This window comes from Athene cunicularia (assembly GCF_003259725.1).
Source record: "Athene cunicularia isolate RWA chromosome 17 unlocalized genomic scaffold, athCun1 chr17_part1, whole genome shotgun sequence".
Classification (NCBI taxonomy): Eukaryota; Metazoa; Chordata; class Aves; order Strigiformes; family Strigidae; genus Athene; species Athene cunicularia.
Genome location: NW_020799122.1, coordinates 10,575,004 through 10,586,514, shown reverse-complemented (window position 1 = coordinate 10,586,514; position 11,511 = coordinate 10,575,004). Strand labels below are relative to the sequence as shown.

Here is an 11,511-nt window from a genome sequence, read left to right as displayed (position 1 = left end):
CCCCCCCCCCAATCTCTCCTGTGTCTCTCCTCTGCCTCAAACAATCGCAGGATTTTCCTACAGCTACTTGCCATCTGTGTAATTGCTAAATCTCATTAATTCTCTGTAGGCTCCTCTTTTCTGGTCTGTCCTGAGAAAATTTGGTCAGAATCAGCCATTGTGGCTTCCCATAGCTGTGAAGTGCTGCTAGAGCTTTTTCAGTCATCTTGTCTTTTCCTTTGTTTATAAGCAAAACATTTGGTTTGATTGCTTGAAATGCAGTGTGGTAAGCAAAGATCTTCTCTGAATGGTCTATAGTCATGCTAAGTGTTTTTCTGGAATGTTAATTGAAATTTCATCTCTGTACATGAGAGGTTAAATTTTATCTTGTAGAATTGTACTAGTCAGTAGTAAACCCAGCAGAACTTGGTGAGACCAGCCTGGACATCCTCACTGGAGTCTCCAGGTTTGCCGCAACTTCAGCTGCTCTGTAAGTGTTGTCACTCACTGCTCCCATCTTTGCCGGGCACTTCACAAATTAAACTTTAAAACCACTTTGTGTAGTAAACAAAGTTTGCTCAAGCAGAATGTAACAGCTGTGTGTACCCAGACTTTGCTTTCTTGGTTAGGTGCACTGATGCACAGTTTGCTCAGCCTCTGTAGAAATGATGCCTGCTGAGGACACAACCTGCCTTGTTCCCCTCTGGTTCAGGCCAGTGTGCTGTTGGAGGGCAGTAAGACTTTCTGCTTGTTGTGTTTGGTATTTGGAGTTATTTCAATCTGTGGAATGCAGCAAGTGATGATAATTTTTACTTCTTTCTGATATTGAAAAAGCTTCAGGTTCCATATCTTTTTGGAGATGTATGGCATGGCTTTTCACATCTATAAACATGTTTTTGGTAAGACTACAGCAGAGCCAGTAGTGCCTCTCAAGCTAAGGGCAAGGTCTGTGTGCCAGTGACAGGTGCACTGAATTTTTGTTTTATGAACTTGAAGAGACATTTTACAAAACTAATAAAACGTAGCTTTTGGTAGTATCAGCATTTCTGTGGTGGTTTGATGGAAACTAGATGGCCAGCTAAATTAGTAGATGTTCCAAAAGAGCATTTCTGGTTTGACTTTCACTGAACCATCTCTCAGTTTGGCTTCCACCCTTGCAAAGAACAGGAGCTTCTCAGCTTGGTGCTGGGTACTATGTGCTGCTGTATGCGACTTTGCTTCCATCTGGTTTTGCAGTCTGTCCCAGTAATCATGTTTTATCTTTTTAAAAGAAACCACTAGGAGCAGTTTGCAGAGAAAAGTTGTAGATAAGTGGCTGTTACTGTAAAGTGGTAGTTTGGAAGGTAGGCAATTAATGAGGAAAGATAAAGCTAACTGAAAAAGCATAGCAAATATATTTCAAGACAGTAAGAAATATTTTAATATCTGTGTAACAAAATAGATTTAATCAATGGTGCTTATATTGTTGAGAGGTTTAAAAAAACCCCTCTAACTGATCGCTAATAACTATACTGAGAGTTAAAACATTTCTTGTGTTTGGGGAGAAGCTGGATGATGTACTCTCCTTTATGAGGATATCTTAATACTTTGTTGCAGTGGTAACAAGGGAGGGTGTTAAAACACAAGATAACATTTTAAAGTCTTTGAAACTTGAGCAAGATTGGAACCTGTTTGTATAAAACAAATTGGCAAAACAGCTTTCTCAATCCTGGCTGCTGATGTGTAATAAATCTGGGAAGACTGAAGGAGTTCCAGAAGTTTGGGAAAACACAAATGTTGTCGCAGTGTTTTAAAACAGAGTGGGAGTACATAACCAACAGGCAGTTGAGACTAACCTCTGTCCAGAGCAAGATCTGGGGAAGCTGGTGCATTTGTAAATTGGTGTCAAATTAAAGAAAGAACATGCTTAGTGATCCCTGTGCTCTGATGGAAAGCAGATCACGTCCGAAAAGTCTTCAGATTGTGTTTTTTAATGAGATTCCTGTCCTGGTTGCCAGAAGTAGCTGCGTTGACATCATATACCTGCATCCTGACTAAGTTCCCTGCTGTTGACCAAATGCTGCTGCTCCTGGGAGGCAGTAGAGGCTCTGCTTCAGGAGCAGGAGCGTGTTGGGTCTCCGGGGCAGGTCCTCCTTGCCTTGGGCAGGGTCTGATCTCTGGAATATCCTTCATGCTTTGCTGGGGTCCCTCGCCACTGCTCGTAGCTGGTGGGCACTGAACTGAGAAACACCCTCCTGAGCAGTTTTGGTGGTATCTGGTCCTTATTTGCTGTTAGTGTAACCAGTCCCTTCCCTCTCTGTGTTAAGGTGGCAGTATCTCAGTTTCCATTTTGCTGGTCGGTACTACGTTGAATGAGTTGATTTAAAAAGTGCCACTTGATACCTTTCAAAAATAGTTACCAGTGGGAATGTGATCCACACAGTCTCTAAACAGAGAGCCATGGAATAGTGTGCCAGCCATGTTCTAGCATCAGCAGGGGACAAACTCAGTTATTCCTGAATCTGCCCATGAAGAAGCTGGTGGGAGTTGTAGCAAAATCTGACCAGAGCTGTCCCACTGCCCAGACAGAGCCTTGGTCTCATGAGTAGTGGCTTGGGAGAAAATAATAAGTAACTTACTACTGAAATTTGGCTTCACTGAAGAGGTTGATGAAGCCAGGCTGGTTTAGTCAGGACAAGAGAAGGCTTTGGGATACCTAAGGGCAGATTATTAAAACAACAGAAAGAGAGATGTGTATCAGGAGGGTTGACAGTGATCACTGACTGAAATAACAGGAGGTTCTGCCTTGGCGTAAGGAAGGCTGAAGTTTTCCCTCTGCAGACAGTCAAGCAGTGGAAGAGGTTGTCCAGAGAGGTGGGGGAGTTTCCATCATTGGAGGCTTTTAAGACCCATCTGGACAAAGTCCTGTGCAGGATTCTCTGAAATTGGTGCTAACCCTGTTTTGAGCAGGAGGTGGGATTAGATACTCTCCTGAGGATCTCTTCCAGCCCAAATAATTCTGCGACTCAGTAACCTGATCTCCTTCTGAATGCAAGTTTGAGTACAGTTAAGTAAAAGGTTATGGTGGAGCCCCTTGAGAATGGGGAGGGAGGAAGGTGGTTTAGATTGAGTGCTCTTAATACTCCGTCTGTCATCTGTGTGGTTAACATGTCGTATATATGATTGCTATATGAGACTCTCACAGTGGAAGATTGTAGGTCTTGAGAGGACTATTGCTAACTTGTAGCTGATATGTTTTGAGGGTAGTTTAAAAAAAAAAAAAAGTAAGCAACCTCCTCAAAAGCTGGAGAGAATGCCAGTGTAAGGAATAGAGTGAAAATGTCACTGTGCCAGGTGCCTATTCTGCATGGCAAGGAAGCTCTGGTAAGGGACAGTGATCACTGCTACCTGGGCAAGGAGAAGGACAATTGGAATTTGTTGTTTGTGCATGTCTTCTGATCTCCTGCCATTTCTGTCCTCCCTACATCATCTGATATACAGAAACAGTGGGACTGGAGGCTGCTCCTCAGTTGAGGGGGGACTTGCTGGAGTGCATGAGTCTCCCCTTGCCCCTGCTGCTGGGTTTAGGGTTCGTGTTCATGTCCTGTGTAGAGTTGGGATGTGCCTGGCAGGTCTGGGTTATGGGAAGTACCTCCAGGTCCCTTAGTTGAGATAAGCAGAGAGCATCCTTGCCTCAGGGTTGGTGGGGAAGGGTATCTATGTTTTTGGATTAGCCTAGCCAAGAACCACCAGTTATTAGTACAATGAATTGCGTTTCCTTATCTTTGGCTTTGTCTTTCTAATGGCTTCTAATTTTGGCCTGGTTACTTTGATGGATTAAATTACATGTCCATTTATCCCTAAGTCTGATCTTGTGACAGAAGTGCTCTGTGCAGTTTCACAATCCAAGGGCACCCCACTCCTGTGGGACTGGCCAACAGGCAATGAGAAAATGCTGGAGGATTTGTGGGTCTCTTAACTCTCGTGCAAAAACACCGGCACATCACTCTAGGCTATAGGTAAGGCACTCCTCATGTTTGAGTCAATGGGCTGAGCCTTCTCTTGGTGTTAAATGGCTATGTCATGTGTGACTGGAATTCTCTTTTTCTCTTAAAATGTAGCAAGGGTGAGGTGTCACTTTTTTCATAACAGCCCTATTAGATGCTTGGCCACAACATGGAAAACAAGGTTCAAACCCTCCTCAGCCTCAGGGCAGTCCTATTGCCCACCCCTCAAGAGGATGACCACAAAGTAACTCAGTGTTCCCATTCTTCTGCCACTGCCTCATACCCAGCTCTGTGGTGTCCCTGTCCCCACCTCATGTGCCACTCCCAGAAGTTGTGGTCCCTTTCTTAGTCCCATGTGTTCTTCTTTTATGTCTCTTGCGGTGACAAGTCTCTTAATACCACCTCAGAGATCATGCTGGAACCTATTCCTGTCTCACTTTTGCTGTTGCTGTGTCTTCTCAACAATGCATCTTGATTAACCCTTTCACCTAAAACCTAGTTGCTTTTGTCTGTTCAGCTGTGTTGCTGCTCTGGATATTAGTTCGTGGTGTCACTGTTCCTCCTCCATGTCCTCCACCACATTTCTAACATTGCCATGGGTTTTTCCTCTTTCTGGCCATTTCTCTTGGTGCCTGTATCCAAGATCTCCTGTTGCAGCTTCATGCTTTGTTTTGGGATCTTGCTGGGCCTGCCCAGCTCCCCTGTTACTGTCTAGTGTGTTGGTTTTTGGTGTCACTGTTCACACTTGGTTTGTCCATGTGCCACCCATGTGGCATGCAGAGACCTCTCCCAGTGCTGCCTGGTTGACAGAATCTAAGGATGACCATAGAGACCACACTCTGAGTTCACTGAAGGGAAAACTTGTTGTCTTGTTGCATGGCTCCTGCACACATGGCATGGCTGTCCTGATACTGGTTCCATCTATTCACCCTTCAGCACCTCTGCTGGAGTTGGTGGCCCTCTTCACAGGCCAGCAGCCCTGCTCTGTTTTTTCCAGTCTTATGGCAGTTGGCTTCATTAGAAGATACTGCCTTGCCTTAAGACTGTTACTATTGTCCCTGCACACTCTTAGCACGATGCTAGCGGAGTTGCAAAGGCAGAATCTTTGTTAATAGTAAATAGGAATGTATAAGGAGTAGACAACTAGGGCTTCAAAGCCCTCTTAAACCAAAATTGATACCAACAGCAAGAAGTATTTGAATTGTAAACTAAGCAAAACATTTGAAGATGTGATCAGAATCCTTTCTGCTAAGCATTTGCATCAACAAATTCTGTTTGGTCCAAACAGGAGCTGCATGGGCTGTAAGCACATGCTTCAGAGAAGTCTGCTGGATTTGGGATATGTCAGATAAATTCTGAGGCAAAGAGAAGTGCTTCACTATTGTTCTGGAGCTACAGAAATGGAAATCATGCTTTCCAGCCTTTATTTCTTCAGGTCCCAATTAGTAGCTTTGCCGTTTCCTCCTTGAATTCATTTAGGAATGCTAGGAGATACTGTCCAGTCTTTCTGACCACTCCTGAACCTCTTCTGAAGATACTTTGATTAAGGATAGATCCTGCTGTAATACGTAGCGTGCATCATACACACAGCTATGAGTCTTGATCACGACTGGAGTTTCTTGGCACAGTGCTGGGCATCTGTAATGGTATTCCTGTAGCAAGCCCTACAGTCCTGCTCTGAGGTAATGATCTGTGAAGGAACCAGTTAAAACAAATACCTGTTTCAGTTGGGATCTAGAGAGTCTTGCAAACATGCCAGACCTCCATAATGGATCTCTGGAGGGAGAACAGTACCTGGAGGAGCTCCAAGTCCCACCTTCTTCATGCACATCACTACAGAATAGCTCCCTCCTGCGCCCATGGTGCTTTTGGTTGCAGGCCGGTACTGTGCTGGGGACAGTGCTGGGTCACAGTGGGCTGGTTCTCCGTGGAGAGATGGATTGGCTTTTTAGACATGGTATCTGCTGGGTATATTGGGAAAAACTGCCCTCTTTTGCATTTCTTAGTGAGTTTTTCAGCAAATAGTGTTTTTTTTCCACTCTCACAATGATTGTAACAGGATTTTATTCTCCTGCAGCCAGCTGTTAGCAATTAGCAACTTGATCCATTCAGTCCTGAGAACAGAGTTTAACACTTTCTTGCCTCAGTGAGGATGTTGCTAATCCTGTTTTTGCTGGGTTTGGGCTTGTGCTCTAGTTTTGGCACTTTCTGTGTATGTGTGGGCAGGTCAGGAAGAAAGGCGTGAGCACAGCAAGGGACTCTTAATGCAGCTGAAACAGCTACAAAGATTCAAGTCTACCCAGAAAAAAATCATTAGCAGTTTGTATAGAGGCTTGTATTTAGTAGTATATTCCAGTGTGTTCTAGCACTGAGAAGTGTAGAGTTTGGAAATCAAATCTACTACTAGCTGAGATTTAGACTCAGCATAAATCAACATCAGTAGTTCTTCAAACAGCAATTTCCAGCTGTATGAGCTCCTGAGCAGAGCTGAGGCTCATCTAAATGATGAGATGTGTGAAAAACACTCTTGGTGACCTTGCTTAAGAGAACAACAGCTTCTGTAGAGCACTAGAAGATGAGAAATTACACTGTTTGTTCCCTGTGTGCAGCATCTCTTCTGGGACTGCCAAACATGTGCTTTGGTGGTTTAGGACAAGTGTGGCAGGAAGAGCAAGCCCAGCACATCCTGAACCCAGCTGCTGGGGTCCCTGCATAGGGCTGAACTGCTGTAAATCCTTATTCACTGCCACATACAAAGGTGAGGATTTGTCTTGCCAAACTGTGGCCACCTGGGAGTGATGAGGCTGGTCCAGGTCTGCCATTTAGGTTCCCTCTGTCATCGGTGGACATAGTCATCTCAAAGATTCATCCTGCTCACCTTGGATACTTTTTAGGCAAAGGCCAAATTCAAAGCCAGCTTTCATCGGCACATTGCTGCAGATAGGGGAACTCTCGAGCTAGCGCTGAAGGTTTCCTTGTCTTTCCCGGAGAGCAAGTTGGTCTTTATGGTCACATCTTCCAGTTTTGGCTTGCAGTTCCCCCAGGCCACACAATTTTTGCTTGACCTGCTGAGCTCCCTGTTCCCATCAAGTCCTGCAAAGCCCTTGGTTCACAGAGTGCTGGCTGCAGCAGGGTGGAACACAAACCATCTGTGCTGCCTCAGCTCATACCTTTCCTCCAGCACCGGTCGCTGGCTCAGTGGCAGGAGCTGATGCAGTGCTTGGGCATCTCTGTGTGACTCTCCTTATCTTCATCCCATTCCCTCTTCCATCGTGTTATCTTTTACATTCTGATCACTGTATTCAAGCGGTTAAGTGATGTGACTTGCTATGTGATGATACAAAAGGTGATTTAGAACATGTGAGCTTTGTATAAAGCAAATGGGCACTTAAATTATGGTGTTTGGCCTGTATCTGGTTGGTTGAGATAATGTTGTTTTTTGTTAAACATCGCATTATTATATTGCTGTGACATTGTTGGCTGTTGTTGTGACTTGCACGTCATTTTGAGAGGATGACAAGCTTAGCACCAGTACTCTTTTGTCAAAAGACAAAATTCTTATGCTAAGACTCAGTACTTTTCACTTGAGGCAGTAGCTGATCCAAGCTGGGCTGTGAGCTCTGCAGAGGATGGGTGCTCCTTCATCCCTGTGCTCTGCTGCAAGCATCTGCCTCCCTGCTGTTGATCCCTCTTTGGGCTTTTGGATCAAATGGGAAGCCAAGGCATTTGAACACTTGCAGGTCAAATGTCTGGGGTTGTTCTCATGTTTGTTTTTTTTTTTTCAGCAGCAGGCTCTGGTCTTCACCTAGTCACATAAGATTGCTGTTTCAGTGCCCTCTGGCCACCTTTTCCCTTAACACTGGCGAAGTTGGAGGGAGATCTGAGGGTGTGTTTTGGTGGGAGCTAGCCTGTGGCTGTACAGATGCCTGACCCTCTCCCTGTTTTCCAGGCTCTGTTCCTAGGCCCTGCTGGGGTGATGAGGGTGTGGAGTGTATGTGTGCTCACCTGCTGCCATCTGAGGGCTCCAGTACAGCTGGCAGCTTTTAAACATCCATCTGAGAAGTCACCTGAGTGATGTCTCCAAGCTGCTGTTCTCCTGCCAGAGTCTCCTCAGCAACTTGCAGCTATGTTCAGCGGCTGGTCCAGTGTGGGGGCATGGGGCAGGGACCTTCTCTAGTCCAGGCTGTGCCCACATAGCCCAGCTGATCTGGGCAGACTCCTGAGTCATGATCAGGGCAGCCCATATACCACCAGACAGCTCTGTCGTGTTTCTCATCAGCTCCTCCAGGAACGTGGTTAAAATTAAAGCCTTCCTGTACACGACACTTCCTCACGTCCTGTGCGAGGACAGTCTCTAGTACTGAACTCCACAGTTCCTTTTGCAAGTCCTGCTTGGGGAGCCTCCAGAGCACCCTAAGCAAATCGCCTGCATACATTAACACCCACTTCAAATTCTGCTGCAAAAATGTCTTTACAAAATCTCCCTCTGTATGGCTACAGGAAGTCTCTGCTCTGTGGTACTTGCAGTCTGTCATGGGGTGGTGGGAATTGGTGTGGTTTGCATCTGAGATCACTCCCCTCCATTTTGGGGGAAAGGATGACCATGTAGCTTGGTCAGAACCTTTTTTTTCTGATTGCTAGACCTTCCTGCTGAGAGATGGGCTGCCTTTTCACTCCAGTGCTTTGCTTTTGCATACTCACCACCTGAGATGCCACAAAATCACAGAACCTTGTGGTCACCTTCCTCCCAGCCTTGCCCAGGGTGCTCACATGGAGCACGAGAGGTGGCTGAAGCAGGAGGGGTCCTGGCAATTTTAAGGTCTTTTTTGTTTTGCTTGCATTGTTGCATGGCTGGGCATGACACAGCTGGGCAGCATCCACCGATCATTAGTTTCCCCTCCTGCGTGCGTGTTTGGCTCTTTTCCCAAGAAGGTCCTTAGTTGTTTTTCAGGCTCAGAGCCATCTTTTCTGACGGAATCCAGCAGGGACAATGGCCAGTAGCAAATCCTTAGGAAAGAGAATAAAAACAGGGCAAGCCTCAGTGATTCTAACCCTGGTTTAGCTTCTGGGCGTCTAGCAATCTGCGTCTGGGGGATTTCCTGAGCCAAAGGTTTTACCTTTGGATTTAAGAAGCTGGGGTGTATCTTTGTTGTGAATATATTGTGAAGATTGTTTTAGTATCCATGGCAACTCATGGCTGTAACTTGTACAACTTAATTATGTTGGGTGGAAAAAATACAGCCTTTTGTTACATATCTTTGAGCTAATGGCATCTGATGCTCTTGCATGTATGCACTAGTGTAGTGATGGTCCCTTTTTTATCATCTTTACTAACAAATCCTAACATTCAATTTTGCCTTTTTTACTACCACTCTGAGGATTCTTGAGCAAACACCCTCTGGTCCTGGCAACTTCTCATTTATTGATTTGTTCTGTTTTCTTTTCCTCTGACATTTCAATATGAGACAGAGCCTCTAACCTTCCTTCTGTAAATCTGTCTTCCAGGATGGGAACCTCCTGAGGCTCTTTGTAGGACACAAAGAATTCACATAACTGCTGATATGACCTTGTGTTGCTTTAGGTGTTATCATGGCTTTCCACTGAAATTGCCAGTGTTTAAGCCCTTTGCTATTTTCCTGTTTCCAAACAGGAAATTAAGTGTGCTTGCATGTGAGTGCACATGCTCTTTTGGCAGCAATGTGGACATGTAGGGAGAGATTATTTTCACCTTGTTTTAGACGTTTATCTTAAGGTTGTGTGACAAGTTCGAGTGCCCCCTTGGCTACTTCATGTAGACATCTGGTGCTGATAGAGGTGTGCATTGGGTGGATAAGCCCTGCTTGGGGAGCCTGCTTGGACTGTCCAGGTTCATTGTTGATGCAGCAACTTTTTAATGTAATAAGGAAAGTGAAGAATGGATGGGAGAGAGATTCTTTTGCATTAGACTTGTTTAAGAGCAGTTAAGAGAGTATGTCCACATAGTAGTCATGGCAGCTGAGCTCCTAAAAGCTGAACTATATTGATAACTTTAGAGGTGGTATGGGTAGTCAGGCAATTATTAGTTCTTTGCTAAGCCTCTGATCAGGGCATGGCTGAGAGAGTAGGGTTGAAGTCAAATCACTCTTGAGGGCATGGAAGATTGCCCAACCCATCACAAGGCAATGTCTGCAGCACAGAGAAGTTCTGTCTTCGGAGGACTCTTATCTTCTCTCTTTGCTTTGTCTTTCAGAAATGTAGATGGCAGCTGCTGTCTTTGAAGGACTCGCACCCATCTGACCCTGCGCAGCGCCTCCGATTGCTACCATGATCTTCTGCATGCTGCTGTTGGCCTCGCTGCCTGAGCTGTCTAGCACCGAAGTCAACCCTGGTAGGGAGCTGCCAGACTGGGAGGGGAGACTGATCTCCCACCCTTCATTTGTTTGTTCTCAGCCTTTCTTTGCCTGTAATGTTGAATGCATATGAATGTAATGAATGCATATAAATGTAATCACTAATGTAGTTCCTGAGTGTCCTCCTCTGGACTGAGATATCCAGTCTTCCTTGACAGCTGTGCTGGAGTGGGACACCTCTCCTGACAGTCCAAGGAGGGCTCAGGCGCATGGATGTGCTCCTCTTTATGCCCACACAGAGGGTCAGTGCTCTCAGGAGGCCTGTCTTGAGCTCTGATTATCCCTTCATCACTTTAACCATGTGGCCTGCAGAACAAACCTGGCTCTAGACTGGCTTGGAGATACTGCACTCACTGTGGAAAGCAAATTATCTGTTAGCAAATCACAAGCCACAGCTCTCCAGCCAGCAAGAGGGATTCTGGAGAGAGAAGTGTGGAAGGAAAGGTAGAAAACCCATCCTAACTTTGTGCCAGATAGGAGACAGGGATATGAGCCTATGAGTCCCGGTGGAGGGCATGACCTCTTATCCTACAGGATTTGGCAAGTTATAATCATGATGGGGATGGGTAAGATAATTTGCAATACATTGCAGAAATCCCTGTAGTGAGGTGGTTTGAGCTGGAGACAATCAGTGAAATAAATGAGTCTAATCCTTTTCCAGCTTGGCTGAAGGCGTGGTAAGGCAGCCTGAGAGCCTTCATTTGCTCTGCTGGTTCTGACTCTGTCCTGGAGCCTTTGGCTGTGTCTGGCTCTGACCCTGCTCTGGCCCGTGGATCTTTGCAGAGGTTTGAGGTTGTGCTGTAACCAGCCAGAGCTGAAGCGAGCCCTGTGGGGGAGCTCAGCAGGCACTCCTATCACTCTGTACACAGTTCTCTGCACTGTACGCCTCCCAGCATGTCCCAACTTTGAGCTGGGGTTACCTGCATCTTGTTCTGGTGGCTAAAACATAGTGGAAGAAGAGGGAGGATGGGAGCTAGAGGGTCAGTCATGCAGATTCCTTCTGGTGGTGGTAAGCACAGAATTTGGTACACTCAAAAGTGCAGGAATAGCTTCCCCCCACCCCCCAGATCCTGAGCACAGGGCTGTGGTCCCACAGCTCCTGCAGTAATCTCTTCCACCAAGAAGTGTGTAGGTTTGCTCACACTTCTCAGTTCTGC

At 45.8% G+C, this 11,511-nt stretch overlaps 1 protein-coding gene across 2 annotated transcripts in view; it reads left to right on the top strand.

Annotated features, from left to right (window-relative positions):
* The window catches only part of LOC113486425 (discoidin domain-containing receptor 2-like), a 43,594-nt gene that overhangs the window by 1,860 nt on the left and 30,223 nt on the right, over positions 1–11,511 (top strand). For both annotated transcript variants that reach the window (XM_026860301.1, XM_026860300.1), the window contains exon 2: positions 10,195–10,332. In XM_026860301.1, coding sequence (XP_026716102.1) covers positions 10,269–10,332 — 64 coding nt within the window. In that variant the 5' untranslated portion in view covers positions 10,195–10,268. The remainder of the gene's footprint in view (positions 1–10,194; positions 10,333–11,511) is intronic.